Raw genomic sequence first — 25,857 nt, 5'->3', positions numbered from 1 at the left:
TCATACTCATTATTTACTGTCTGCTTCTGCTCCATGAGGGTAGGCTTTTGTTGTACCCACTCAGGCATCCCCAACACCCATCCTGGTGCTTAGCACATCAGTGGGAACCCTGCAGGTATCTGCTAACTGAACTGACAATTAGGTCTGTGAATAAGTAGTGTTAAGACCTACTTCTCTCAAATTCTTAATAAACAAAGTTGCAGCTTCCTTACTCTTTGGATCTTTATAATCCATTGACTCTACCATAATTAATTCTATGTGTTTTTATAATTCTACTATATCCCCCTCCATTACACTATCCCAACATCCATATTCCATGAGTCTCCTAAATTAGTCAGTTCAGTACATAAATTCAAGTGTAGGTTCTTTAAAACTGACTTCCTGGGGACTACCTGTGCACACAGAATGTTCTATATGCTCTGCATTCAGTCGTTCTGGGGCACTGCCCTTAAAAAAAAAAAATCCTGACACATTTTAGTCCTTCACGGACCGCCTCATTATTACAATATGAGCTTCCCAAGAATGTATTTGCAGTGTTAGTACTTTGTCTTTTAGAGCAAAATATGGGGCTTCGGAGTCACAATGAATTACAGGGGCCATTTTGTAGCTTCAAGCCTTGGGCAAGTCACTTAAGCCTCCTGAGCGTGTTTCTTCATCTGTAGAATGGAAACCACAAATATACCTAAATTGTTAGGGTTAAGTTAATAAACTCTGAAAGTCTAGCAGATGCCTGGCACATGATGGCTACTCAGTAAATGGCATATATCACCAGTATGAACTATTGGGAAGAATTAAAGCCAACTACTTTTTAGAATGTCAAAAACAGTAATCAGCACTCAATAAGACCCAAGTACTTACTTGATTTAAAGCAACTGACTCACCACCTCTGTTTGTAATGGGCAATTTGGGAAAATGGAATGTTTGTGTACTGCCTTTTCAAATTTCTGAGTAAATGACCATTATAGAAGGTAATATAGTATCTTCAACAACAGAATAGCTACATTTAAAAAATTCATTCACTGCTCTTACCGTGTAATTTTCTGGTTAAAGTTTTAGTCAAACTCAAACCGCCTCACGAATGAAGGGAGATGAGGACAGAGCAGGTACTCCTGACTCACAACTACAAGGGCACCTCTCAGATCCTACCCTGGAGCTCATTTCCTTTCCGTCTTAATTTCTTCAAGTGTGCCACCTGATTTCCAGTATTTAAAAATACATGTAAGCACCAAAAAAACATGGAGCACTTCCAGGTTAAGTAAACAACGTTTAAGTAAACAACGTTTAAGTAAATATCAAGGAACCATTAAAATGACCATTTTAACACTCCACAGGCATGTGTAGAGTATAAAACTGTAAGTTTACATCTAGATTTAAAAATTAAATATATTTTCACTGTTTTGAAAAGTTAATTCTAAATGTCCACAATGACAATATATAAAAAGCAGTAAGTGTATATAAAAATAAGAAAAAAGTAGATACATAAATTACTATGAGCGTTAGGGTCATAGAGTTATGAATGAGTTTCTACTCCTTCCTCCCTTTTCTTAACTTTTCGTAATGCTGATGTACTTGACTTTCAAAATTGAGGCTGCTAAAAATTTAGGAAGAGAAAGGAAGAGAAGGGGAAATAAAAATAAATCACTGATTTGGAGTTGTTTTTAAAATTTCCAGCACAGAGAATTACACAACCTTCCTCTGCTACCAACCGAACTAGATGTAATCTAGTTCAGAATTGTGAGGAAGCCTTACAAAGTTAAGGAATAACTGAAAAGGACATCAAGGAAATGATGGTTTTCCTCCAAAAATCTTAAGAAATGCTGACATACCGTGTCTACAGTGTACTCCAACCCTGGACTTGTTACATTATATAAGCAAATTTATTTCCTTATTGGTTAAGCTAATTTGAGTTGAAATTTCTGTTACTTACTGCCAAGTACATCCTAACAGGTACAACTTTTGAGTAAAGAAATTAGTAAATCAGCTATTACTATCATATAAGCCACATTTATATCAGAGATGATACTACCATACTCAAATGATTTAAAAAAATTTACTAGGAAAGATTTCCTAGGCAGATAAGCATTCACCACCATGTTGGAGAAGACCACAGATAATCTGTGAATAACACCTGTGTCTACATGACATAAACCACACGTATTTCAGAACTGAGTATGCGATTAACAGCATCATGCACACAAATTACATAACTTGTCATTCAGGGATAATACCTACCCACTTCCTAATATAGTATGAATAATTAACCACTGTAAATAAATATAATACTTCATGTAGTCATTCCCTTTTTTCAGTAACCACTTATTAAGTGTCAATTATGTACCAGGTACTATGTCCTAAGTAATGAGAACATAACAGTGAACAAAACAAAGTCCTTATCCTAAGAGAAACTTAATTCTAATTACTATCAGTAACTAGACAATAAATAAATAACCTACTAATTGGTAATAAGTGCTGTAAGAAAAAGAGCAAGAGGCCATCAATTTTAAGAAGCAACATTATTTTACACAGCAGTAGATAAGAAAAACTGCCAATTAATATTTATAAGACACCAATAATTGTAAAACATCCCAATTTCAGAAATGTTAAAGTGAAAAACATGCATCTTAAAGCTGATGAAAAAGGTAAAACAGGAAAAGGAGACTAGAAATGGTGGCAAGGGTGTTATTTTAGACAAGAGAGTATGAGGTCTCACTGACCTAAAATGAGCAGGAAGCCATGCACCTCCCTAGAAGAGCAACAGGCTCTTCCAGGGAGGTGCGTGGGAGGGATAGGAGAGAGCAAAAGACTGGCGGTGTGCGCGCCTGTGGCTCCACGGAGGAACAGAAAGCAGGCATGTGCAGCCAGAGAGAGTATGTAAGAGAACAGCAGGAAATGAACTCAGCAAAAGCTGCAGAGGCCTGAACACACAAAGCCTAGCAGGCCATGGCTGTTACTCTCATTCTAAGAGGGATGGGAAACCCAAGCACATTTTCAATATGAAAATATGAACCTCATTCAAAAATATGAACTAAAATAAGAACCTAAAACAGATGACTGGGATCTAATTGATACTTATAAGAATAAGTCGTAAAATTTTTTAAAACTTGCCTACTCCAGTTATATGCTAGAATGTTTTTATAAATAAAGTCATTTCCAGTCTAGGATAAGATAGTGTCCTTAAATATTAAATGCAGAACAAATCATCAATATAGTTTGAAAAGTACTATAATCCAGTATTTAGAAAAATGAGGATCCCAGTAATGAAACATTCTCAAAAAGTTAAAGACTAAGCCCCTTAAATATTTCTATGTTGGTTCTGACCAAAGCTATTAGTCCAATTACCACCATCCTACCAAAAAATGACTTCTAGTGCCCTGGCCAGGTGGCTCAGTTGGTTGGAGCTTCATCCCGTGCACCAAAGGCTGTGGGTTCAATCCCTGTCGGGCACATATGTAGCAGGTCTGATCCCTGTTGGGGTGTCTATGGGAGGCAACTGATTAATGTTTCTCTCTCACATTGATGCCGATGTCTCTCTCCCCGCTCCTCTCCAAAATCAATTTTTAAAAAAACACTTTTATTGAGTGAATATTGGATGCAAATAACTGTTTTTACTATATTAACTTGCAAGAAAAACAAAGTAATAATTCTACATGTTAAAATTTTCTTGACATATTTTTTAAACTCTTACCTGCTGAATGAGGTGCATACACTTTGAAGACTGCAGTCCATAAGCATTGTTGACTATATGTGGAACGCCATAATTAGCACAAATCACAGCCAGCTCTTCTAACCTGTAAACAAAAATATTTGGTAGACACACTCTTACTGCGCTTTCATAAGTTACAGTGTGAAAACTAATTTAATAGTTAATGTTAATGTATACTAGGAGAAATTAAATTTCTACAGCAATATTTTAGCATATAATTTGGCAGTTTGGCAAGGCACGGCAGGCACTTTAGGATAAACTTTAAAAAGCTTTTAAATTTAAAATGTTACCAATAAATGAGAAACTATGTATTTATAAAAATCTGTATAGATGGTTCAAACCCCTTTAAAATTTCCTATACAAAATGTAAGAAGCAGATTATTTATAATGACCCCCTTATAATGTGGTACATTCACATTTAAGTATTCTTGACTGCTTATCATATTTAAAATATTATCTGCAAAGTAATAAGCATATCTTGAAATCTTTAAAAAAATTTCACATTGCCTGTCATACTAAAAATATCTGCAAAATAATAAGCATATCTAAAAATCTTTTTAAAATCTCACATTAAACATCTTATAATTTAAAAAATACATTTTCAAATCGACTTCAGTGTATTAAAAAATACAGGACATTAAAATGCTTCAGTACCAAATAACATTTTCCAACAACTTGGATACTAAAATATCTGGTTTTAAATTCACTCTTACTTTCTCACTTGACACTCCTTATATTAAGACAATCTGACACAGGGATATAAAGTACAGCATGGGGAATACAGACAATAACATTGTAATAACTAAGTATGGTGCCAGATGGGTACTGGAAATATCAAGGGGAACATTTTGTAAAGTATATGGTTGTCTAACCACTATACTGTACACCTGAAACTAATACAAAATAATAGCGAGTGCAGACTATAACTGAAAAATAAAATAGAGAAACATAAAAAAAGACAATTTGAGAGTCTAACTTTATGCAAAGGTAATTAAATTTCAATTAGAGTATAATAAATTATATCCTTTTGCAAAATGAAATAATACTTGTGACAGAGGTTATCTTTAACAAAAATGTCTCCCACACTATAAAGCAAAGACTAAATTCTATGGTTTAACAAAATTAATTTTTTAAAAATTATTCTTTCTACAACACAAAGAATTTGGAAGCAAGATATTTTTATACAATAAAAGTTCCTTTCCATGGAATGTATTTCAAATATACAGTATACAGATTTATATCTATCTATGTATTATTTGTTCTTCTTATAGATATGCATTAATATGTTTTTAAACCACAAATAGAAATTACTTTATTCTGTTAATCTGTCAGAAGTTTTCAACTTACTCCCTGGGAGTTTTATGAATTAAAAACTCATTTTATCATTCACTTTCATAAATCTCACAAATCACAGAACACCTCACTTAAACTAATCAATGTTGTTAACAAAACAGACCTTCTGAGAGACACACAGGATTTTCTTCATAGATGCACTTTCAGATGTCTGTCTTCTAACAAAAGCATTCCTTAATAAAAAAAACTTCCCCAAATAAGGTGCTATAATAACAAACGCACTATGCTTTTAAAAAATCACCTGGGAGTAGTTTTAAATATTCTGAGTTGATCAAATATACTAATATTCAGAGTGTATATATGGGTACTTAGTAAAGGCAAAGGGATACTGAAAATATATCTTCCATGTGACTCAAACTGTATTCTAATTTAAGATGTTTATCAATTAAAGACATGATACCCTTCCTTTTTTTAACATTTCCTTTGGCTGATTTTGCCCCACAATGTTCTCTGTCCAATTAATGGACTAATAAAGACAATATCTATCCATTCAAATTAAGAGTACAAAAGAATTAAGCTTAGTGTGAAATCGAGATGCATTTTTAGATTTAATAAATCAGAAATTCAAACATATTACTAACAATAACACATCAATCATTTTCTAAGGTCCCCTCTTACAAGAAACACTCACCAGATAACACCACTAAAAAGTGGTGTATGAGAATTTTACTGATAAAAACTTCATGATACATGTAGAATACTTAATACTGCAGCAAGCACAAATAAACATCCAAAAAGATTTACACAAGGTGAAAAAAAACAATACTATCCTCAAGGATAAATAAGCTAATACAAACATGCATATGCTGTTTTTGGAAATGTGTTTTATTTCTATCACATTAAAATTTTTCTAGATAGCAACACCATCAATGAAGAGTAAAGATGTTTAATATTAATACTTCAATAAAAATTTTAAATACCTATGACTGGTAAGTAATAAATAAAGCATATACAATATAGGGTGGGGCAAAAGTTGGTTTGCAGTTTGTAAAACACAAGTTTATTCTTATATTACTATTTATTAATTATTGCATTATTTTCAAGATATTCTTAAAGCAAATTCACATTCATGATTGAAGCAAGGTCACTTTTCAAGAGCATAGTTTTAAAATTGTCTCTGAAAGTCTGCCTTTTAAGATAGTAAAAGCTAATACACATTCATTACTGCCATATTATGTCATTCCATGGATGCTACAAAAAAAGTACAAAGTCAATATAGTTCTAATAAATTACTAGGACTTTATTCAGAATGTTAAAAGGAAACAAAAACTTTATGTCAAAACTTGAAATCTGGCTCTGGCTGGTATGATTCAGTGGATTGAGTGCCAGCCTGCAAACTGAAAGGTTGCTGGTTGATTCCCTGTCAGGGCACGTGCCTGGGTTGTAGGCCAGGTCCCCAGCTGGGGGGCTGTGAGAGGTAACCAGTCAACGTTTCTCTCCCTCTCATTCTCCCTCCCTTCCCCTCTCTCTAAAAATAAACAAATAAAATATTTTTAAAAAGAACCCTGGGAAGCTATATTCCTATACCTAAGTCTACTATACTTTCACAATAAAAATTGGGGGGCATCCTTTAGAAAAGTAAACATTTGCTTTTTTTTGTTTTGCTTTTATTTTCTTAAACATTTGCATTTTTCTCAGAATGCAAAGACAACCACTGTGTACACCTAAGTGTACATCTAAATTAATCTTCCAATTAAAAAATAACCAAAGTTAAGTAAATAGTTCTAAAAATTTGTTTAAAATCTGTCACTACTGATAGTTCCTACATATGGAAACTAACTGTAAGAGCAAAGCAGTGGAGATAGCAATGAAAGCAAGTAAAAACCCAGTATTTAGCTTAGAAACTTCTATTAAAGAATGAGGGAAAAAGATGCTAGGAGATCAGAAACCAAAAAAGAGCAAGGAAACCGTTGCTCTGCATCCACTCAGGTGATAAAGGGGTCTCCACACTTGGTACTACTGGTTGTTTCTCCTTCTTATAGATCAAATTTTAATTTTCTCAAGAAATAATGCTGTTTCACCACAAAGTCTATCTATTCTCTTAGAACAGTCCATTCACCTATTTACTGCCAAACGTTACTTCCACACCTTTGAGAATTAGTACGTGTGCATTTTATTTGAAAGACTGATGATGCCTAAAGGACAACATTCACACACCACTTACCTGTCAGGCACCCGTGGAGCAAAACAGGATGTAGTGGAATGAACACACAGCACATTATCCGGCCCAAGTTCCTCAACTTTAGCTTCCACCGCGTTCAGGTCTGTGCGCAGCTCATCACCTTCTAAAACGTTTTCTATCACCACAGGCTCAAAACCTGACCAAGCCAAGCAGAAATCAAAACATTAGCGTAAACTGGAACAAGACAAGACCCCGGCAATCCAGAGCACAGTGCTGCCCTACACAAGAACTCTCCACAGTCATGTGGTTGCTGGACCCTCCTCCAGCCACAAAGACCTGGCTCAGTACTGGGATGAGTCCAGGGCAGGCCGAAAAACCATGAGGGACAACCAGGCCACAGCTAGGACCACAGATCTATTTAGCACTTTGATATGACAAGATTAATTCTGGGAGTTAAGGAAAATGAATGTTAAATAGATACCTACAAAAGCAATAACATCATGGATGTAGTCCAGTTCAGTTTCAGTCCACAGAAAGCAAATCTACACGTTCTCTTGCAACGCTTAAGGTTTATTTTAAAGTTCGTTTTATTCAGAGATAAACAAAAATAACAACTCAAGTATTGAAAGCAAATCACAATTGCCAACTGAATGTTTTATCTCTAAAGAAAAGAGTAATGAATTTTAGTAGTCTAGGGATTACTGACTCATAGCTTACAAGTTCCCCTGTAACCTAAATATGAACATTATTTTTCAATTTTTAATTGAACTAGTATATTTAATTATCATGCGATCAAAAGTCCACCCAAATAACAACTATGTAAACTTGTAAGTGAATATTTACATGCCCATAAACTTAAAAAGTTGTATAAGCAATATATACACTAAATAATGTACAAAGCACTTACATAACTAAGCACTCTGCAATACTAGTGAGTACTTAGGGTAAAAGTAAACTCTAGTGTTTAAGTCTCAGAAACTGGGTAGAAAATAAACCTGAGAAATTTTGCACATGAAGTTGTGCAGTCACATCTTCAGTCGTCCCAAATACCAAATCTAGCAGCCAAGCTACATTCATGGATTTAAAAGCCCAAAGGGATTTAGAAGCCGTTTAGCTCAACTCACTCATTTCAAAGATAAGGAAGCAAAAGTTCAGGAAGATTAAGTAGCTCCCCCAAGTTCACACACTACAAGTTATAACAAAGTTAACAGCAAGTAGTTTTCTTCTGTGTTTTAGAATCCACATCAAGTTGTCTGCATCCTATCTACAAACATATAAAACCTCTGCCACTATAAAATCATCATTTCAAATATGCGATGCAGAGATGGGCAGGTTAATTCATACCTTCACAGCTATTAAAACAAACACATAAAACTTGACTTAAATAAGTACCTCCCTGAGGACGGCTAATTTTCTATTTCTCAGATTCTCTAGACCCAACACTATTTTGGCTTTCAAACAAGTAAAATACAAGCTTTTTTAAAGAATACAACTATCCTGCTTCCTAAGAATAGAGGCTATCCTGGAAAAGAATAAACTGTACATTGCAGTCCAAACCGTAACATCTTTTGGAAAAAAGTTTTCAGTTTTTCAGTAAAGCAATCTTTTCCCTAAGTTTGGTTATCAATTATTTGGTTAACAGGATGTAAATTAAGAGACTTGACAACATTATACCACTTAAAATAAATCAGCATATTTTTAAAAGTTGCTCAGTTTCTGCTATAAGTTCTTCTTATAAATCTCTTTACATGAGTTTCTTTGGGATTATTTACACATATGCAGTTTAATTATGGCCCAATACTGTTCATTTCATATAACAGACTGAAGCCACTCAAAAATGACCTTAAATATTCAAATTTGACTTAAGAAAGCCAAATATGTTATCCTTGCACTTTGACTCATGGTGGTAACTTATGTGTACTCCACTCACGTCTATTCAACCAACATTTCTAAGCACCTTTCATGCTCCAGGAATTATTGTTGGGCACTTTATATGTCATCCCACTTAATCCTCAAGACAACCTAGTGAGGTAGCTATTCATAACCTCATTTTAAACAACAGGAACATCCGATCCAGAAACTTCACTTCTGAGTATGTATTTTGAATTCCACTTTTCAGAAGAATTCAAAGCAGGGGCTCAGGCAGGTACTGGTGCACCCATGCTCACAGCAACATTATTTACAATGCCCAACAGTTAGAAGCAACCTAAGTGTCTATTAATGAATTTATGAACAAATTCACTAACAAAATGTGGGATTCACACATTTTGTATGTATGGAATTATTAGGCCTTAAAAAGGAAAGAAATTCTGCCACATACTACACCATGGATTAAATCTTAAAGACATCAGTAAAATAAGTCAGTTGCAAAAGACAAACACTCTACTTATGTGAAGGGCCTACAACAGTCAAATTCATGGACTGAAAGTAGAATGATTATGGCTAGGGACTCGGAGTGGCAAGGACAGGGCAGTGACTGTTCAGTGGGCAGAGCTCCAGTCTCAGAGGATGAAAAGTTCTGGAGGCGAAGGGTGGTGGTAGCTGCACAACAAGGTGAATGTCATGGACCTGTACACTTAAAAATGGTAAATTTTATGCATATCTTGCAGAATAAAAAGAAGAACAAGAACAGGTTTCGTTTCTTTCCATTTATCTTTCTTTACATTAAAAGTCTGAAATGTCTAACTGTGATATTGAAGACATTACATACAACACTTCTCCTTTTACCTGCAGTGATCATGGACTTAAAGCAGGACTTCTGGTCTATTCGTGGCCAAATAATATACTTTGCCTTTGGTCTTTTGTGTCGTAATGTTAAGAAACACAGAGTTAGACTCATACCAGTTGCCATAGGCACTACAAAGCAACTGGTCACTGTATGGGCACCTAGGAATAAAAAGTAAAACAGAAATTAGTTATGCCATTAAAGAACCAGCATCTTCTTAAAGAAATGATGTATTTCTAGCAAATAACAGAAGTTGTAGATTTAGTGCTTCTTGCTCTGTACACACTCTCAGGAAGCTCACAGCCAAATTCATCCTCCATCCTTATGGCTCTGAGTTTCTATCTTATTCTAAAGGTTTTACATATACATGTCTTTTCAAAAGCTATTTATATCCTTTCAGTGAGATGTATTAATAAAAGAAATTAGGTAAAGGCATGAGTGGTCAGCCAAAAGTATTATGATTAACACAGCACTTACCAGCAATTTTTATGATGTCCAGGACCAAAGAATTGGTAATTTTGTTCAAAAGGCTGGAACCTGCAGCTTTTGGTTGCACAGCAGAAATATCACCTGATCGTCCAATTCCATGAATGAACCTAAGCAAAAAATGAGCCAGCAAATAGACAAAAATATTCAGTGCTCTAAGTAATCCACTGTCTAAATATACAAATTCAATAGCTAAAAAAATACCAGGTGCAATAGTTAACTATTACAGATACATTTCATCAGCTATTACTATTATACAAATATCCTATTAAATTGAAACAAATTCATCAACTATGCTGTGATATCTAGTCTCCAAAGGTGGCCACCATTAATTCCTTTCTTCCCTATGCCCACACGGTACTGCCACATCAAGAGACAGAGTCTAATTCCCTCCACTTGAATCTGGCCTGGCCTTAGTGACTTGTTTGGCCAGAGAGAATCTAGCAGAAGGAATGGTGTGGCACTTCAGAGTTAGATCATAAGAAGCCTTGAAGCTTCTACCAAGCCTCTTGAAAGGCTTGCTCTTTAGGGGCTCCCTCTTACAATCCACATGCCTTGCTGGGAGAAGCCAAAGCCACATGGAGAGGACCCCCGAGCTCCCAGCAACCTAAGTGCAGCACCCTCAGAACTATGAGATAATAAATTACTGTTTTAAGCCACTAAATTTCTAAGTGGTTTGCTGTACAATAGTAGAAAAACAGAACATATGCTAAATTAAATTATCTTCTTTCTTTTCTTTTCCCCTAACCAGAGCAGGGGGCTAAGTTCCCGTGGGGATGAGTTGATATTTCAAATGTTGCCTTAATCCATTTTTTAAAAATCTGTATGCAAATCCACTCATTTTAAATTAGATGTTATATGCTATTTAAAAAAACCTCTAAATAGTCTTAAAAATCTATTTGTAATTTACAGTAAAATAGATCAGAAATTCTATACACTGGAATTATCACAGGACATTAGTTTCGCACTTCATTACCACTGAAACCTCATGTACAAAGAATTTTTTACAGTTAATATCAACCATCATCAGTCCATTTTTAACATGAATTTTTCACCCAAGATACACATTCATTACCATGGTTTTAACTGCAATGGATTTTTTTAACTGACACATATAACATATTAGTTTCAGATATACAAAATAATGATTCCATACTTGTATATATTATAAAACAATCCCCACAAGTTAGTTTACATCCATCACCATACAAAGTAACACATTTTTCTTTCTTGTGATGAGAACTTTCAAGGTCTATCTCTCAGCAACTTTCAAATATACAATACAGTATTATTAATTACAGACACCATGCTGTACCTTACATCCCACCACATATGTATTTTATAACTTGAAGTTTGTACCTTTTGATCAAACTAGAAGTTTGGTGGTTTGACTGAAACAAAATTGTATTACAGGATGGAAAATTTCACCATGATTTGAAATCATGGAAGACAGGAGTTTTTAAGAGTATACCTGTATTTCACAGAAAGGTTGGGGAATAGAGAAATGATTATATTTGGAATCACTGTCAATTAAATGGTTATCAGAACTGAAGAAATGCTTTTTATAAAAATATAAAAGAGTGACTTAATAATCTAAAATTAAATTTAATACACCCTTTCCTATATCTACTGCAACAAAAAGCAAGGTGCCTATAAAATGGGATTCGGTTTAGATGCATGTGAACAACACTTAAAGTACCACCTATATGTTGTCCTCAAAAAAAACAAACAAATTTAAAAAAAAAACAACTTGTGACTGCAGGAAAGAAACACAGAAGAAATCTTAACATGTTTTAAATTCTTACAAACACTAGGTTTCCTGGGTTAACTGTTCTTAACAAAAACGTATAGCCGGTAGGATTAACCACCCAGAACCTGTCAAAAACGTTTACCCTACTCTCTTTGAAAAGCAACTACTCAGATGAAATAGTTGCAGAGTTTACATTTCTATTTAAGTAAGGAAGAAGTAGGTTCCAGACAGACATTTTATAATCTAATATGATAAATACCGCCACCATTGGTTTTAGGAGAAAAAAGAAAGAAAACAAGAAATGTTTTCACATGGTATTTGAAAAAAATACCTGTAATGACGCCGAGCAACTAACGCCGACGCCACCCTCCCTTCCCTTTCTCCCACTCCGCAATTGCCCAGGAAATTGTTGCTATCCATGATTGCGAGTTCATGCAGGAAGAGTTCGAGCGTGCTTTCATCCCAACCGTCTTCCGGACATTTGCCCTTAAAACAAACAAATTACATCGAATTATAATTTAATCCTATTTAAGATGGTTTCATCGTTCCCCCAAACCCACTTCAATGACTTTAAAAATATTTTAATGTTATTTTTGCCCTATTCCTTGCTGTCTAAATTCAGACAGAAATTGAGTACTATGAAGAAACCTCCAATAGGCAAAACGGTGTATGTTACACTGTATTATTACAATTACCTACAGATTGCAAGAAGGAATAAATGAACATGATGATTCACTCGGGTTTTAAATTGCAGGTCACTGAAAACCAGGAAAACCTTATCTTCAACGCAGATCCTTCAAACCAGAGTGTTAAAACTAGAGGTTGTCAAACTTAAGCGAAATTAAAATTCGGAAATGCTGGCAGAAGGGAGACCCGGGACGTTCCGAGGCAACACTTGGTTCGAGCTAGTACGCCGAGGTTTACACACACGTGTTCCCCGAGTACTTGATGGGAGGTGCGAACTTTGCCCCTTCCGCGAACAAGTACACTAAGCGGGACTCCCGTTCACTTCCGCATCTCGAAGTTACACAAACGAGACTCAAAAGGTCGACCCTCACACACCCCCTAATGACACTCTCTGGGTCCTGCCGGCTTTGGCGAGGTTGAGGAGCTGAGCGCAGCAAGTCCGCACAGTGCACGACAAGCTGCGACAGCCTCCGAGGACAGCTCTCAACCTGCAAACAGGAGCGAGGGACGCGGGACTCAGCAGTCCCGGGGAGCGGGTCGGTGCCTGGGGGCTCAGCGGCTGCGGAGGGACAGTCTGGTACCTTCTCCAGAAGCAGCCGTATGAGGTGCTCGTGCGAGCGGCGGGCCTCACAGCCCTGCCGCACGTACGCCGGCGACACTAGCCTCTCGCCGGCCGCGAAACTCTCCCGGTTCATCGTGCCGGTAGCAACCGTGGCGGGACAACGAACAGTCGACACGAAACGGACACACAACAAAACCCGGAGGCAACGCTCCGCCTGGACGGTACGGCAAGACCTTAGGTCAAAAACGCGTCTCGCTTTCGCACATGCGCGAACCGCCACGGCCGGTGCACCGAGAAACCAGCGACTTTGAGCATGCGTGGGGGTGGCAGCGCGTCCGGCGAGCTTCAGAGGACACTGAAGTTAGCCCCGCCTCCCTGCCTCCGATTGGTCTAGTTGATCCCTAGGGTCTGAGAAGGACTGTAAGGAAGGACCTTGCACTTGTGCAGAAGGGCAGAGGAAAGTGGAGGGCTAGGACGTGGGGTTCCCCGAAGAAAACACCTCCTACGTTACTCAGGGCCAGTCCTATTGGATGGTGAGAGCCGCTCACTGTCTGTGCTTCAGCCTTCCTTGGACCGCGTTTCTCGTGTTCCGGAGCAGTTCATCCTTACTTCATACGTCTCACAAACTCTTATAAAATAGTAGTTCTTCACTCTTTTTCTCCTTTGCACTACAGAATTTTTACCCCTATCACCCACTGCCTTCTAAGATAGAAGTTCGTTGTTACACATACACACACGCAGCCCTATGAAGCAAACTCCCTAAAGGCAGTGCATTGGTTTTTACTGCCAAATCCACCCGGTCCCAACCTCAAGCCCTTAGAATAGTTCCCAGAATATATTAGTGGCTAATTTTTTAAAAATACTGCTTTAATGATTTACGTTGACCAATCAACAACCTAGAGCTAGGTGCCAGAAATACAGAAATGAAAAGACAGGATCCCTGCTTTCAATTTGCTTGCAATCTTCACCTTAGGTGAATCCACGGTAATTCCTGGCATTGCTCTTGTCCAGGGATGTGCTACAGCCCGTTTGCACTGGTTCACACTTACTTGCAAGTGCTGATTGTTAAATGTTCAATGATTTCCTGAGCAGGTTTTTAAATACAGCTGTTCTTTAACAATAAATAAGCTTACAATGAAGTTAACTGCTACTTTGTTACAAAAGTAACAAAAACAGAAGCTCAAACTTTTCACTTCCTATTTTACTACATTTTACTGTTGCCCGTGATTTTGACATAATTCACATCGATTTCATCTGCACGGTGGAAATAGAATGCAATGTGTGCTGCTACACATCCCTATCCAACCTCCTTTTTGATGGCATCATGTCGGTAGCTTGCAATTGGCCATGGTGGGAGTATTTACACCATGGAAACTGGCAAACACTAAAAATCAGGCCCTTCCAGGTGGACCCCCACGCCACCAGGAGTCAGTGGTTTAACATGTACTAACTTGCCACTGTTCTACTGTGTGTTGCTGGGGTATCCTGTCATTTATAAGCCACGGTACTTGTCTAATAGAATTTCAGTTTTTAACTTTCTATCTTCCTTAACTAGATTCTTGAGATCCTGGCTAACAGGGCTGTATTTCATATCTATGTTCAAAGCACACATTGAACATATAATAGATGTTTGACAAATATTTGTTGAATGATGTAGACAATTTGAGAACTGTGTAAAACTACACAGAAAGGTAAATTGCAAAAATAATGAAAATTTAGCTTATTTTTTTAAAAAATAAGCATTAGCTTTCAAACTTTGGAAAGTGGAGCTCTTATTCCCAAATATGCAACTGTTTTTACAAGTTTTCCTTCGGAAAAGCTCTCTGCGGGGGCAACTTTTCCCACAAGTCCCCCGTCCGCCATGGATGAAAGTAAACACTACCAAGACGTGTTCTGCTTGAGGAGGAGAGGTGGCCAGTTTCTCCAAGGAAAAAGGCCTTGAGCCCCTTTCTCCAGGGGCTTTTATTGAGTTGTAATACACAGGAATACAGGGTGGCAAGGATCAAACAGTAGAAAACATTTCAAAGAAATCTGAGGGTTTAGTCTCAGTCAGTGTCTGTCAGGAAGGAAGTTTTGCAGAAACTTTAGGGTTTCCTGCTCAGACCCTTAACATATGAATGAAAGCACTCTTAGCAGAGCAGATTTCACAGGTTTTCCAAGAAATCTTTGTGATGCCAGATTTCCCCTCCCGCCCCCGCCCCCCACGCCAGGATCTGCTCTGACAAGGCAAGGAGCTATACCCCTCCCCATCAGGTATTCAGGCGTAAGTGGATTAGAGCCAGGAAGCACTTCTCCCAGAGCACGTGGGGTCTCGGTCTATGTCACATAGCTGGGGGCGGGGCGGGGGGGGGAGTGCGGGCAAGGGTCCACTGCTCACTCTTTGTTGCAGCCCCCACCCCGTCCTTCCATGAAGGCCTCCCAAGTGATCGAGCTGGCTTAGGTTGCCCCTCCTCTGAGGAGTCTTACCCGTCTCTGACTTCTGACTATGCTTTGGGGGCATGGAGGAAACTGAGGCAGTATTCGCTACCAGAGACAAGCTTTGTCTCCTGTGGCTCTTATTCCGGAGGGCACTCACTCATCATTAGCCATGGGGGGGTAGAGTTACAATTCCTGAAACCAGGCAGAGCAGTCCAGAACCGCTCTCAAAGCTGCTTTGTTGATCACGTGCAAAATGTGCAAAAATCCCAAGATCCAGCTCAACCACCAATGCCTACACTAGGTTTTGAGCCAGCGGGTTCTCTCACACTATTCACCAGTCTTAATTTGGAAAAATGTTTGTTTCCAAAAACTAAATCCAGCAAGGCATGCCGTCACTGAAGGATCCCAAAAAATCCAGGTGGTGGAGGCAATCTCCAAAGAAGTGTTCCAAAATTTTTGAGTACCTACTATTTCTAGCAAGTAGGACAGCATCAGAATAATTCTATGGTCTTAGAAGATGTAACATAGTTAAAAATAGGCCCCAACATTTGTGGTTCTAAATTTTGCTTGTGTCACTAGTTGTGTGGCCTTGGATACATTATTCATAGTCCCTGAGCTTTGCTTTCCTCGTTTGTAAAATAGGGTCAGGGAGGGGATAGTTATGATGATTAAATGAAATCTAACTGCTCAATGACATCTTCGCCTCGATAGACTGATTATATAAATGGACAAGGGCCGGATGAGAACCCCAACCCACAGCCATGGCAGCAAATCGGTTCTGGCCCAGGAAGCCAAACCAAAACCCCTGCAGCCATCCTCCCAGAAGAGTTAAAACATGGTCCATGACTGCCAGTTTCGCAATTTTTTCACCTGCATCTATCTCAGAACAAACCGGAGAAAGCCAAATAGACTTGCCAAACCAATGACATAAGATGCTCATTTCTAGTTTGCCAACTTTCGTCTTCCCTTTGCCAACAAGCTCCAACCAGAGTACAACCAGAGTACACCTGAACTTTTCCTCATTTTTTAAATATGTTTATTGATTTTTTTTAGAGAGAGAGAGGAAGGGAGAGAGAAAAAATCAACGTGAGAGAGAAACATCAATTGGTTGCCTCCCATTCGCTCCCCACCCAGGGGTTCAAACTCGCAACACAGGTATGTGCCCTGACCAGGAGTCAAACCCCCAGGCTTTTGGTGTAGAGGACAATGTTCCAACCAACTGAGCCACACCAGCAAGGGCTGAACATTTCCTCAATTTTTACCCAATTTTTTCCCTCAGTTTTTTCCATTCCCCTCTCTGCCTTTGAGGCTTCCAAATGTAAGTGATGGTGACAAACTCCTTTGCTCTAACAAGCTCTTAAAATCTGTTTGTTATTCGAGTGGCCTTTGTTTATTTCCAGTTTTCCTGAAGACTCCATTGAGACACAGTTTTGTCACCATCGACCCCAGCCTTCAACCCAACAAGGTATCCGCAAAGGCCCCTTGTACCTTGCTGCTTGTGGCTTGTCAAGTGTGTGCCATTGTGGCATGTCTGTGCTGGGTATGAACTCCGCTGTCTTTGCATTGAGCTCAACGATTTATTCCAAGTTTGGTACCCAGGTTTTGTTATTGGATCCCTTTGTTTGTCATTCTTGGTGGAATCAAGCTATTCCTTTTCATCTTTGTCGGCTCTCTTTTGTACTTCTATTTTGAATTGTGCTGCCTAAAAGTGTTGTTTGTCATAAGAGGCAGAATCAGAGGGTGGGACACAGGCCTGGGCCCTAGAAACCTGTTGCTGGAGCGGCCTTGTAGACCAATCAGTTTGCAGTTCTCTCCAAACTGGCGTCCATTTGGACAAACTTTGTCGAGGGTAACCAACGAAACTAGGCAAGGTCCCTGCTGTCTTGATTTTTTGCCCTGAGAATTTGCCCGTAAGTTAGAGAGAGAATGTACTCTAATTTTCTACCTGCCATGAGGCACAGATTGTCAGGTCTGTGCTCAGAGGGGGCCAAGCGTCAGGAGGGGGGCCTGAGACACTATGAGCACAAGCGTCACTTTAAACTAGCTGTTGCCAGCTCTCCTGGGGTCCTCCAAGCCTAAATCCCCTCCTCCTCCAGGAGAAACCGCTGCTTCTTTTCTGTGTTCTCATTACAATCCTAACTCAGGTGCCTAGTTCTCTAAGTGATGTAGCTTCAGCAACGAGGATTTGAACCTTCAGTGGCCACTCTGGCGGACATTTGACTGAAATGAATTTTTTATTCAATAGGCGCCTTAGAAAAGAAGGGGAATTAAGATTTCTCAGGTCAATGGGAAGCAGTTTTTGATTGGTATGTAGAATCCTTCTAAAGAAATTCTGGTTCAAAACTTATTTCACTAAAAAAATTATTTGTCTGAAGCTACTGGACAATTTGACCAACTTAGGCAACAACAAACTGGACTCATTTTCTAGTATATCCTTCCTCTCCTGTGCCTCAGTTGCCTCCCTACATCCAATATCCCTCTTCCCCTTTACCCGTCTGACTCTCTCTCTTTCCTCACCTCCATCAACTACTCCCTTCTCTTCCTCTTGACCAGACCCCCTACCTTTTCCCAAAACTCTTCGAAGACCACAAAATACTAATTGCCTGTAAAAATATATCCCTTGGATGAGCCAGGTATGCAGGCCGCGGTAGAATTTCAACTTTGGACCCAAGATGAAGTAAGGGCTGTGATTAAGGATCCTCCCTACTTTCCAACAAGAGCAGCAACTATTCCTAAAAGAATTTAACATTCTTTTTGGTGTATATGATTCAGGGTTACTTCACATCAGCTTGTACACATGTTGGTCAGAACCTCAGACACTAAATCATGGGTGGCTGATTGGACTGTCCCAAGAAGGAATCTACAAGGTCTCTCTTTCCACAACAAAACTAGGGTTTGGAAAAAAAAAAAAGATCCTGGTCCTGACCTGTGTGACGCAGTTGGCTGGGTGTCATCCTGCAAAGCAAAAAGGTTGCTGGTTTGATTCCTGGTCAGGGCACATGCCTAGGTTGTGGATTTGAGGCAACCAATTGATGTTTCTCTCTCACATCGATGTTTCTCTCCCTCTCTTTCACCCTCCCTTCCCCTCTCTCTAAAAAAATAAGTAATTTTAAAAAATAAAATGGCCTGAAAAGTAGGGCAAAATCTCCTAGAAATAGTTTCCCAAAACATTTCCAATAAAAAATTTATTGGGCCATAATTCAATCATGCAAACAGAAAAAGATGAAAATATGGGAGATTTTTCTGATAGACTGGAAAATAGCTTCAGATATCATTCAGGAGTTAATGAAGGCATGAGTGTAAAAGCAGCCTTTTCATCTCCTTCTGTCAGTGGAGTTAAACCTAAAACTGGAAGCCTAATTCAAAAACAAAAATTAGAATGGGAAATAGCACCTTTGCCTGAACTAAAGCACCTGTCAGAACATTGAGAGGGATTTAGCATAAAAGACAGACAGAATCCAAAATAAACTATGATCGTGCAAATCAAACAGCTAGGTGGCCCACTTCCTGAGCCACCATATTTGACAAGGGCAGTGTAGCTAATGTAAACAGACGGGACACTCGGAAAAGAGAACGTCCCATCTTACAAACACCAAGACAGTGAAAAGCCCTTCATTCTGGTCAGCGTGGAGAAGGAGAACCTCCAATATCCCCACTCACCCTTAAACACTCAAGTTCAACAAACACAGGTGTTCAACCTCATTGCTTCTGGTGGTAGGGCACTGCTCTGACCACATTAACCCCCTCATTTTTGCTCAGCCTCTTCTTATGTGTCAGAGCACCCACGTATTTTTCCTATCTCCCAGCCCTTAACTGTATGTAACCTGGGCCCTTGAATGAAAAATATTTCTTCGTGAGCTGTGACATCACCCCTGCAGATTTAATAAGGAGAGGCTTACTCTGCAAATAGAATTGTAATATTGAATGCTCAACCGAGGAACTGTTTCTTAAAGTTCTAGAGAACTTTTCTATTCGTAATCAAGTTGTGCCTGCCCTGGATATAACTTTGCCTTCCCTGTTATATTCGATGCACACCCGGGTAATGGTCTTTAACATCATACCTGACACTCTGTGGCCTTCAAAGTCCACTAATACCAAAAAAAAAAAAATCAGGGTGGAACACAGAGGGTAGATAGATCCCAGTACCCAAACAGACATCCACGGTGTCTCTCGAAGTCAGAAGCAGAGGAACGGTTCCACGCTCTAGCTGACAGCCTAATATCCGAAGGTCTTCTCAGACCCTACTACCCCTTGCAACACGTTGCAAGTAAAGACACCAAATGGATAGAGATATCATTTTACTCAAGACCTCAGGACAATCAACAAAATGTTTGTCCCTCCCTTGTCATTAATACCAGACTCGGCATCAACTCTACCTGAAGCTACTCTGCTTGCCTTTCCTGACATNACTAACACCAAAAAAAAAAAAAAAATCAGGGTGGAACCCAGAGGGTAGATAGATCCCAGTACCCAAACAGACATCCACGGTGTCTCTTGAAGTCAGAAGCAGAGGAACGGTTCCACGCTCTAGCTGACGGCCTGATATCCGAAGGTCTTCTCAGACCCTACTACCCCTTGCAACACGTTGCAAGTAAAGACACCAAATGGATAGAGATATCATTTTACTCAAGACCTCAGGACAATCAACAAAATGTTTGTCCCTCCCTTGTCATTAATACCAGACTCGGCATCAACTCTACCTGAAGCTACTCTGCTTGCCTTTCCTGACATGTCAATCCAGGATATCACATTGCTTTCTGTAATCATGTCTCTTAGTTGCCTTAGTTTATGACTATTTCTCAGGGTGTTTGTCTGTTTGTTTTCCACGACTGCAAGTTTTGAAGAGTGTCAGGTATTTTCTAGAACGTTTCACCATTGATCTTGCCAATCCTCTCTGTGTTCTCTATTTTCCTAATTTCTGGTCTTATCTCCATTATTCCTTTCCTTCTTTTTTCTTTGGGTTTATTTTTCTACTCCTTTACTAACTCCAGATAAAATCTTAGCTCAGAAAGTTTTGGCCTTTTTTTCTTTTCTGCTATATACTCCCCGCCCCCCTACTCCTTGACTATCAGCAAAACCAATCGTGGTTTCTGTGAAAAAAATAACGGTGAAGCGAGAGGGCTAGTCCCTGTCCCGAGGCCACAAAAACTGCAAGAAGGGAGCGAGGTTGGGGGCTTGGGGGTAGGTATGTGGCGAGTGCCCAGGGAGGGAGAAAAGAGGCCGGATTTTCAACAGGAGGTTTACAAGGAAACGGTGTGCACTCTAGAGGAAATCTTCATCTCCCATGACCCTATAAAACACTTAGTAAAATCGGTTTTTCTTGTTAACCCGCTATGGGATCATTAGGTCTATTTTGGAGATGCCTCAGAGCACTACATCCTGCTGTAAAGGCGGGTGGAGAGTGAAGGCCTCTCAGACACCTGGTCCTTCTGGCTTACACTAACAGGAGCTAACCCTGAGCCTGCGTGCCAGGCTCTGCTTTAAGGACTTTCCCTGCAGTAAGCTACCCTTTGGATTTATGTGTGATTTTCCTCGTCCCATTTTACAAGTGAAGAGGCTAAGCCCAGAGAAGCCACATGAGACCACGCGTTAGTCAAAGGAAGGAGCCAGGATTCACACCGGGCTGTCTGCCTCTGCAGGCTAAGCTCTTCACCACTTCCCCCCCGCTGTCAGAGACAAGAAAAGGTGCCCACCATATTGGTGCCAGGGGCCCTTGATGCTGAAAACCCAAAAGGTGTCACAGACCCCTCCACTCCATCCCCACTCGGATCTCCTCTACCGGCCATCTTATCAGGCACACCCCACCCCTTTCTCTCCACCTGCACCCCCCACCCTCTGTAATCCCCCCGTTGCAGAGGACAACTGCAATGGCCTGTCTGCTTCTACCTTTCCTCATCATCTTCTGTCCCTGCCCGGTCCCCACTCAGCAGAGAGTATTCATCAAAGCACATCTTTTGCCTGCTTAGAACCTTCAACACTTTCCCATCACACTGAGCACACAGTCCAGACCCTTCACCTTGACTCCTAAGGCTCTGTAAGGTCTGGACCTCATTGCTATCTAGCGCTGTGCTCCCCTGCTTGAGTTGCTGGGCTCCCACCCTGCTGACCCCCTTTGCAGACCATGAAACACCAACTTTTCACTTTTCCCACCTCCAGACCTTCTCACATGCTGTGTCTGCTGCCTTAAATGCTCTCTCACATCTGTATGGCTGGTTCTTACTCTTCCTTCACTGTGAATGTCACCTCCTCTGAGAAGCCTTCCCTGACCACATTATGGAAGTAGGAACTTAATTTGAAGTAAAAAAAAAAACCATATTTTTTCAAATTTTTTAATGAGTTGATTACTTTTTACCTTTTTACCTATTCCTCCCAGCAGCTATCATGTGCCTGGCACATGGTGTGCATTCGGAAACATTTTTGAGTGAATAAGTGATAAAAATGGGTCCCAAAGATGGCTTATCATTTGATGGTGGATGAATAAAGCCAGAAGTGGAGAGCAGAGAGATAGCAGGGGCCAGGGAGGAGTAGATGACACCTCCTGTGATGAAGGCACTCGAACTCGAGGAAATGTTTCCCAGTGGCGATGCAAACAGACAAATGACCACATCACTTTGCCATTCCATTCGCGTGTGTTCTCGGGTGTTTGGGGTAGGGAAAATGACAAGTCTTTTAAGAAGCATGGCAGGATCTGGCTGTCATCAACCTCATTAATGAGGCTGCTCAAGCAATCTAAAGCAAAATAACTTCCACACCAAGGCCAAGCTTCAAAGAGCAGTTGGAAGGAAGAAATGAGGGAGCAGTAGAATCTGTAACGAGGCTGTTCAGAGAAGTCTCCTGTGATTAGAAAAAGGGGGGAAATGCAGTAATTACATTTTGCTGAGACTCAGAGAATTCAGAAAGCATGGTCTCACCTTCATCTTCCTTCTTTCAGATGGAGAAAGATGAAATAAAAGTAGATGTGGATGTAGCAGGAAGTAATTTCAGGACTTCCCTGGGATGAGGAAAGCAATTCTCTCTCCAGTGCAAAGACAGGGAGGTAGAGAAAGCTTCCTCCAAGCGGTAAAGCTGCAGATATAGTTATAAAGGTACACTACCCAGATAAAAGCAGGAGCAAGAAAAAAGCTGCAGGAGCCCTGTCAGGAGTCTGTGAGCCGGCCCGGAGCCTGGGGCTTGCTGACATTTAAAAGAGACGGAGGAAGAGTTTCAGAGGCCTTGGACTTGGAGTTATGGCGGGTGGTAGAGCAGTGAGAGCAAGAAGTGGTCAAGTAGTCGTGGGAATCAGGCAGGTGGGGTTCAGAGCCTGGCCCCTCTTCTTCCTCCTGCCAAATTTGTATGAAATTGCCCAATCTGTGTAGGCACAGGCCTCATGTCTCTACTGCGTAGCATACCAGTGACGACACAATGGAAAGAAGCAGGCCGGGCTTGCTCCACTGTTTCTCTAGGCTCCTGCTCACTCTGTCACAGGGGCACAGTAAGAGTGAGGGGGAGGCAGTGACAGATGTCAAGGTGTCAGTGCAGCCTGTGACACAGAGGGAGCGCTCAGCAAACATGAGACCATGATCTTTGCTGTTGCAGCCAGTCCTTGCGGGGGAGGTACGACACGAGACCCCGGGTGTGGCGAGTGTGGACTGGCTGGGTCAGCCTCCTTCTCTGGGCCTTCCAGAGGCTGGACAGCTACAAACTCTCTGTTCCAGACTCCCTTCCAATGAGCAATTCTTAATTCTGAAAGCAAGTTTGTCCAATTAGACGTGCTTGCATGAGACTTGGAAGGTGGAGAACACATCTGCTTCTTTCAACTGTGTCATCACCGGCAAGCTACGCAGAAGAGACGTGAGGTCTTTTCAGCCTCTCGGAGTCCATTCTCCAGCCTCCTGGTGTCCAGAGACAGTGTGGCTTCCTGATACCGTAAATGCAGTCTCAGCAGCGGGTTCTTGACATCAGTAGCCCTAGTGGTGGACTCAGAGGTGATAGTTCCCCTGGTGGGTCGGTACTGAAGTGTTCTGGGTCATTTCTAAAGTCCAGTCCAGAGCCCACACCCCTAGCCTTCCCAGAGATTTGTAAGGACCTTATTCCTTACAGTAAGTCCCTTCTAAGGTCATATCTGCTTCCTGCACTACATCCTGACTGCTACACAAGGTGTTTGCATTTCTTTCCTTCACTGTCTCAATTGTGTACCATATTTCTACAAGAGAAAAAAATTGGAAAGCATGAATTGCTTCACCTGGTGATGTATTATTCTTCCTGCCTTAGTTACACCTACAGAAAGACTGACCAATTACCCCATCCCTATATAACCAAGCCTAAGACATTGTCATCCCCTGGTGACAGCTGCCCAAACTGCTCTAATGCTGGGACATGACTAACCAGAGTCAGAACAGAGCAGACTTCACAACCCCAAACCAAGAGAGTAAAGCCCAGTCAATATTAATGTTCTCATGGAATATTGAAAATGGAGGCGCTGAGAGGAAAGAATTTCTCCAGTATTGCCGGAGAGATGGAGTGTTGATGACTCAGTGAGAATCTTCCGGTCAACCTGGCAGATTCAATATTTTAATCTAGCGTGACTCACCATGCCTCAGCAGCAACTGTGTTACTTAAGAACAGCCACTCCCTTTGAAGTGGGCTCAGATCCTTTCTGGAAGGAGGCAGGAAGTGAACACACTCTGCAACCTTCTCATCTTAGCTCCTTTCACTTTTGATAAAGCATTAATTATGCTGACCATCTGATATCTGAGCTGGTTCGGTTGTCATTGCTTTAAGACAGGAATAAGTAAGCGTTCTGGTTTGTTTGTTTGTTTGTTTCAGTCTTTTGTGAATCTGAAATCATTGTATCAGTGATTCCGTTCCACACAGCCTGGAAACTGTTCTACTGAAAACTGAGAACTATTTGTGAATCTACAGACTTGACTGAAAGTCTGAGCTCATCTCTGTGAGAAGCCCATTAACCCTGGCACCTTCTTTTTCCCCCCGGCAGCCTGACTTGCATTCCCATCAAGTGGACATTCACTCCTTGGCCAATTCCTAACTATCTGCATGTGGCTTAGTCAAAGCCATTTATTTCGATTCAACAAGGAGACACCGAAAAGGGCAGGTTCTGAGGGAGTTCCAATAGCTAATGGGTTCAAATCCTGAGCCTGCAACATCTGGCTCTGTGACCTTGGACAAGTTACTTCATTTCCCTGGGTTTCATCTCCTAATCTATAAAAAGGAGCCAATAAAAATACTTCGTTTGTATGAGATAAAAGATATATAAAGTAAGTACACTCAACAAATGGTAGTGCTTAAGAAACAGGAGCAATCGATATTATTTGCTGGATCTTACAAGAATGTAAAACTGAACAAGCCACAGTGAAAGCCCTTTAGAAATATCTGACCCCGTGGGGTAGGGTGCAGCATGCACAGACATGAATTTAAGAGTCTGAGTGAGATGTGCCATACGGCCGAAGAGCCCGTCCAATTATAAGTAGGAGTTCTCACTGGAACAGGGTCTAGGGCTCTGTTCACAGGTAGACAGAAAGTGGCCCAGGAGGAATGAAGTGAAAGAGCAACGGGGGGCGGGGGGGGGGGGGCGGAATGAACCTGATAGGCCTCTCTGAGGAAGGCCTCAAAGGCTAATTTGAACTTGAAGAGTCAGATAGCAAAAGCAGCTGCAAGTACTTCCCCCTCCTAGTAGCCACGCCCTTAGTAATTCTGTCCCACAAATAATTTTAAAAACTGTCTTTGCCCTTTGAAGTTGTATTTTCTATTTTTTTTAAATGTTGTTCAGCCTGGCTGGTGTGGCTCAGTGGATTGAGCACAGGCCTGGGAACCAGAGGATTGCGGTTCGATTCTCAGTCAGGGCACATGCCTGGGTGGCAGGCCAGTTCTTGGCAGGGGACACATGAGAGGCAACCATACATTGATATTTCTCTCCCTTTCTCCTTCCCTTCCCCTCTAAAGATAAATAAATAAAATTTAAAAAAATAAAATGTTGTTCAATTACATTTGCCCTCATTTCACCCCATTACTCTCCCCTGCCCTACCCACCCCCACCTCCCACATTCAAGCCTCC

At 40.5% G+C, this 25,857-nt stretch overlaps 1 protein-coding gene and 1 long non-coding RNA gene across 2 annotated transcripts in view; one reads left to right on the top strand and one right to left on the bottom strand.

Annotated features, from left to right (window-relative positions):
* The window catches only part of SEPSECS (Sep (O-phosphoserine) tRNA:Sec (selenocysteine) tRNA synthase), a 37,110-nt gene extending 23,446 nt beyond the window's left edge, over nt 1-13,664 (bottom strand). The window contains exons 1-6 of the mRNA XM_037044855.1: nt 13,408-13,664; nt 12,471-12,625; nt 10,381-10,499; nt 9,906-10,064; nt 7,221-7,374; nt 3,686-3,788 (exon numbers count right to left, since the gene is read on the bottom strand). Of these exons, the coding sequence (XP_036900750.1) occupies nt 3,686-3,788; nt 7,221-7,374; nt 9,906-10,064; nt 10,381-10,499; nt 12,471-12,625; nt 13,408-13,521 (804 nt within the window). The 5' untranslated portion in view covers nt 13,522-13,664. The remainder of the gene's footprint in view (nt 1-3,685; nt 3,789-7,220; nt 7,375-9,905; nt 10,065-10,380; nt 10,500-12,470; nt 12,626-13,407) is intronic.
* LOC118986136 (uncharacterized) lies at nt 13,530-18,059 on the top strand. The gene is made up of 3 exons (XR_005066311.1): nt 13,530-13,609; nt 16,874-16,961; nt 17,207-18,059. It is a non-coding gene; the product is annotated as an uncharacterized LOC118986136 (long non-coding RNA).
* Nucleotides 18,060-25,857: the final 7,798 nt, after the last annotated feature.

Source organism: Sturnira hondurensis, unplaced genomic scaffold (assembly GCF_014824575.4).
Source record: "Sturnira hondurensis isolate 20B ecotype Veracruz unplaced genomic scaffold, ASM1482457v3 Scaffold0000780, whole genome shotgun sequence".
Classification (NCBI taxonomy): Eukaryota; Metazoa; Chordata; class Mammalia; order Chiroptera; family Phyllostomidae; genus Sturnira; species Sturnira hondurensis.
Note: the sequence above shows the minus strand (reverse complement) of the source record. Positions and strands in the feature narration are given on the sequence as shown.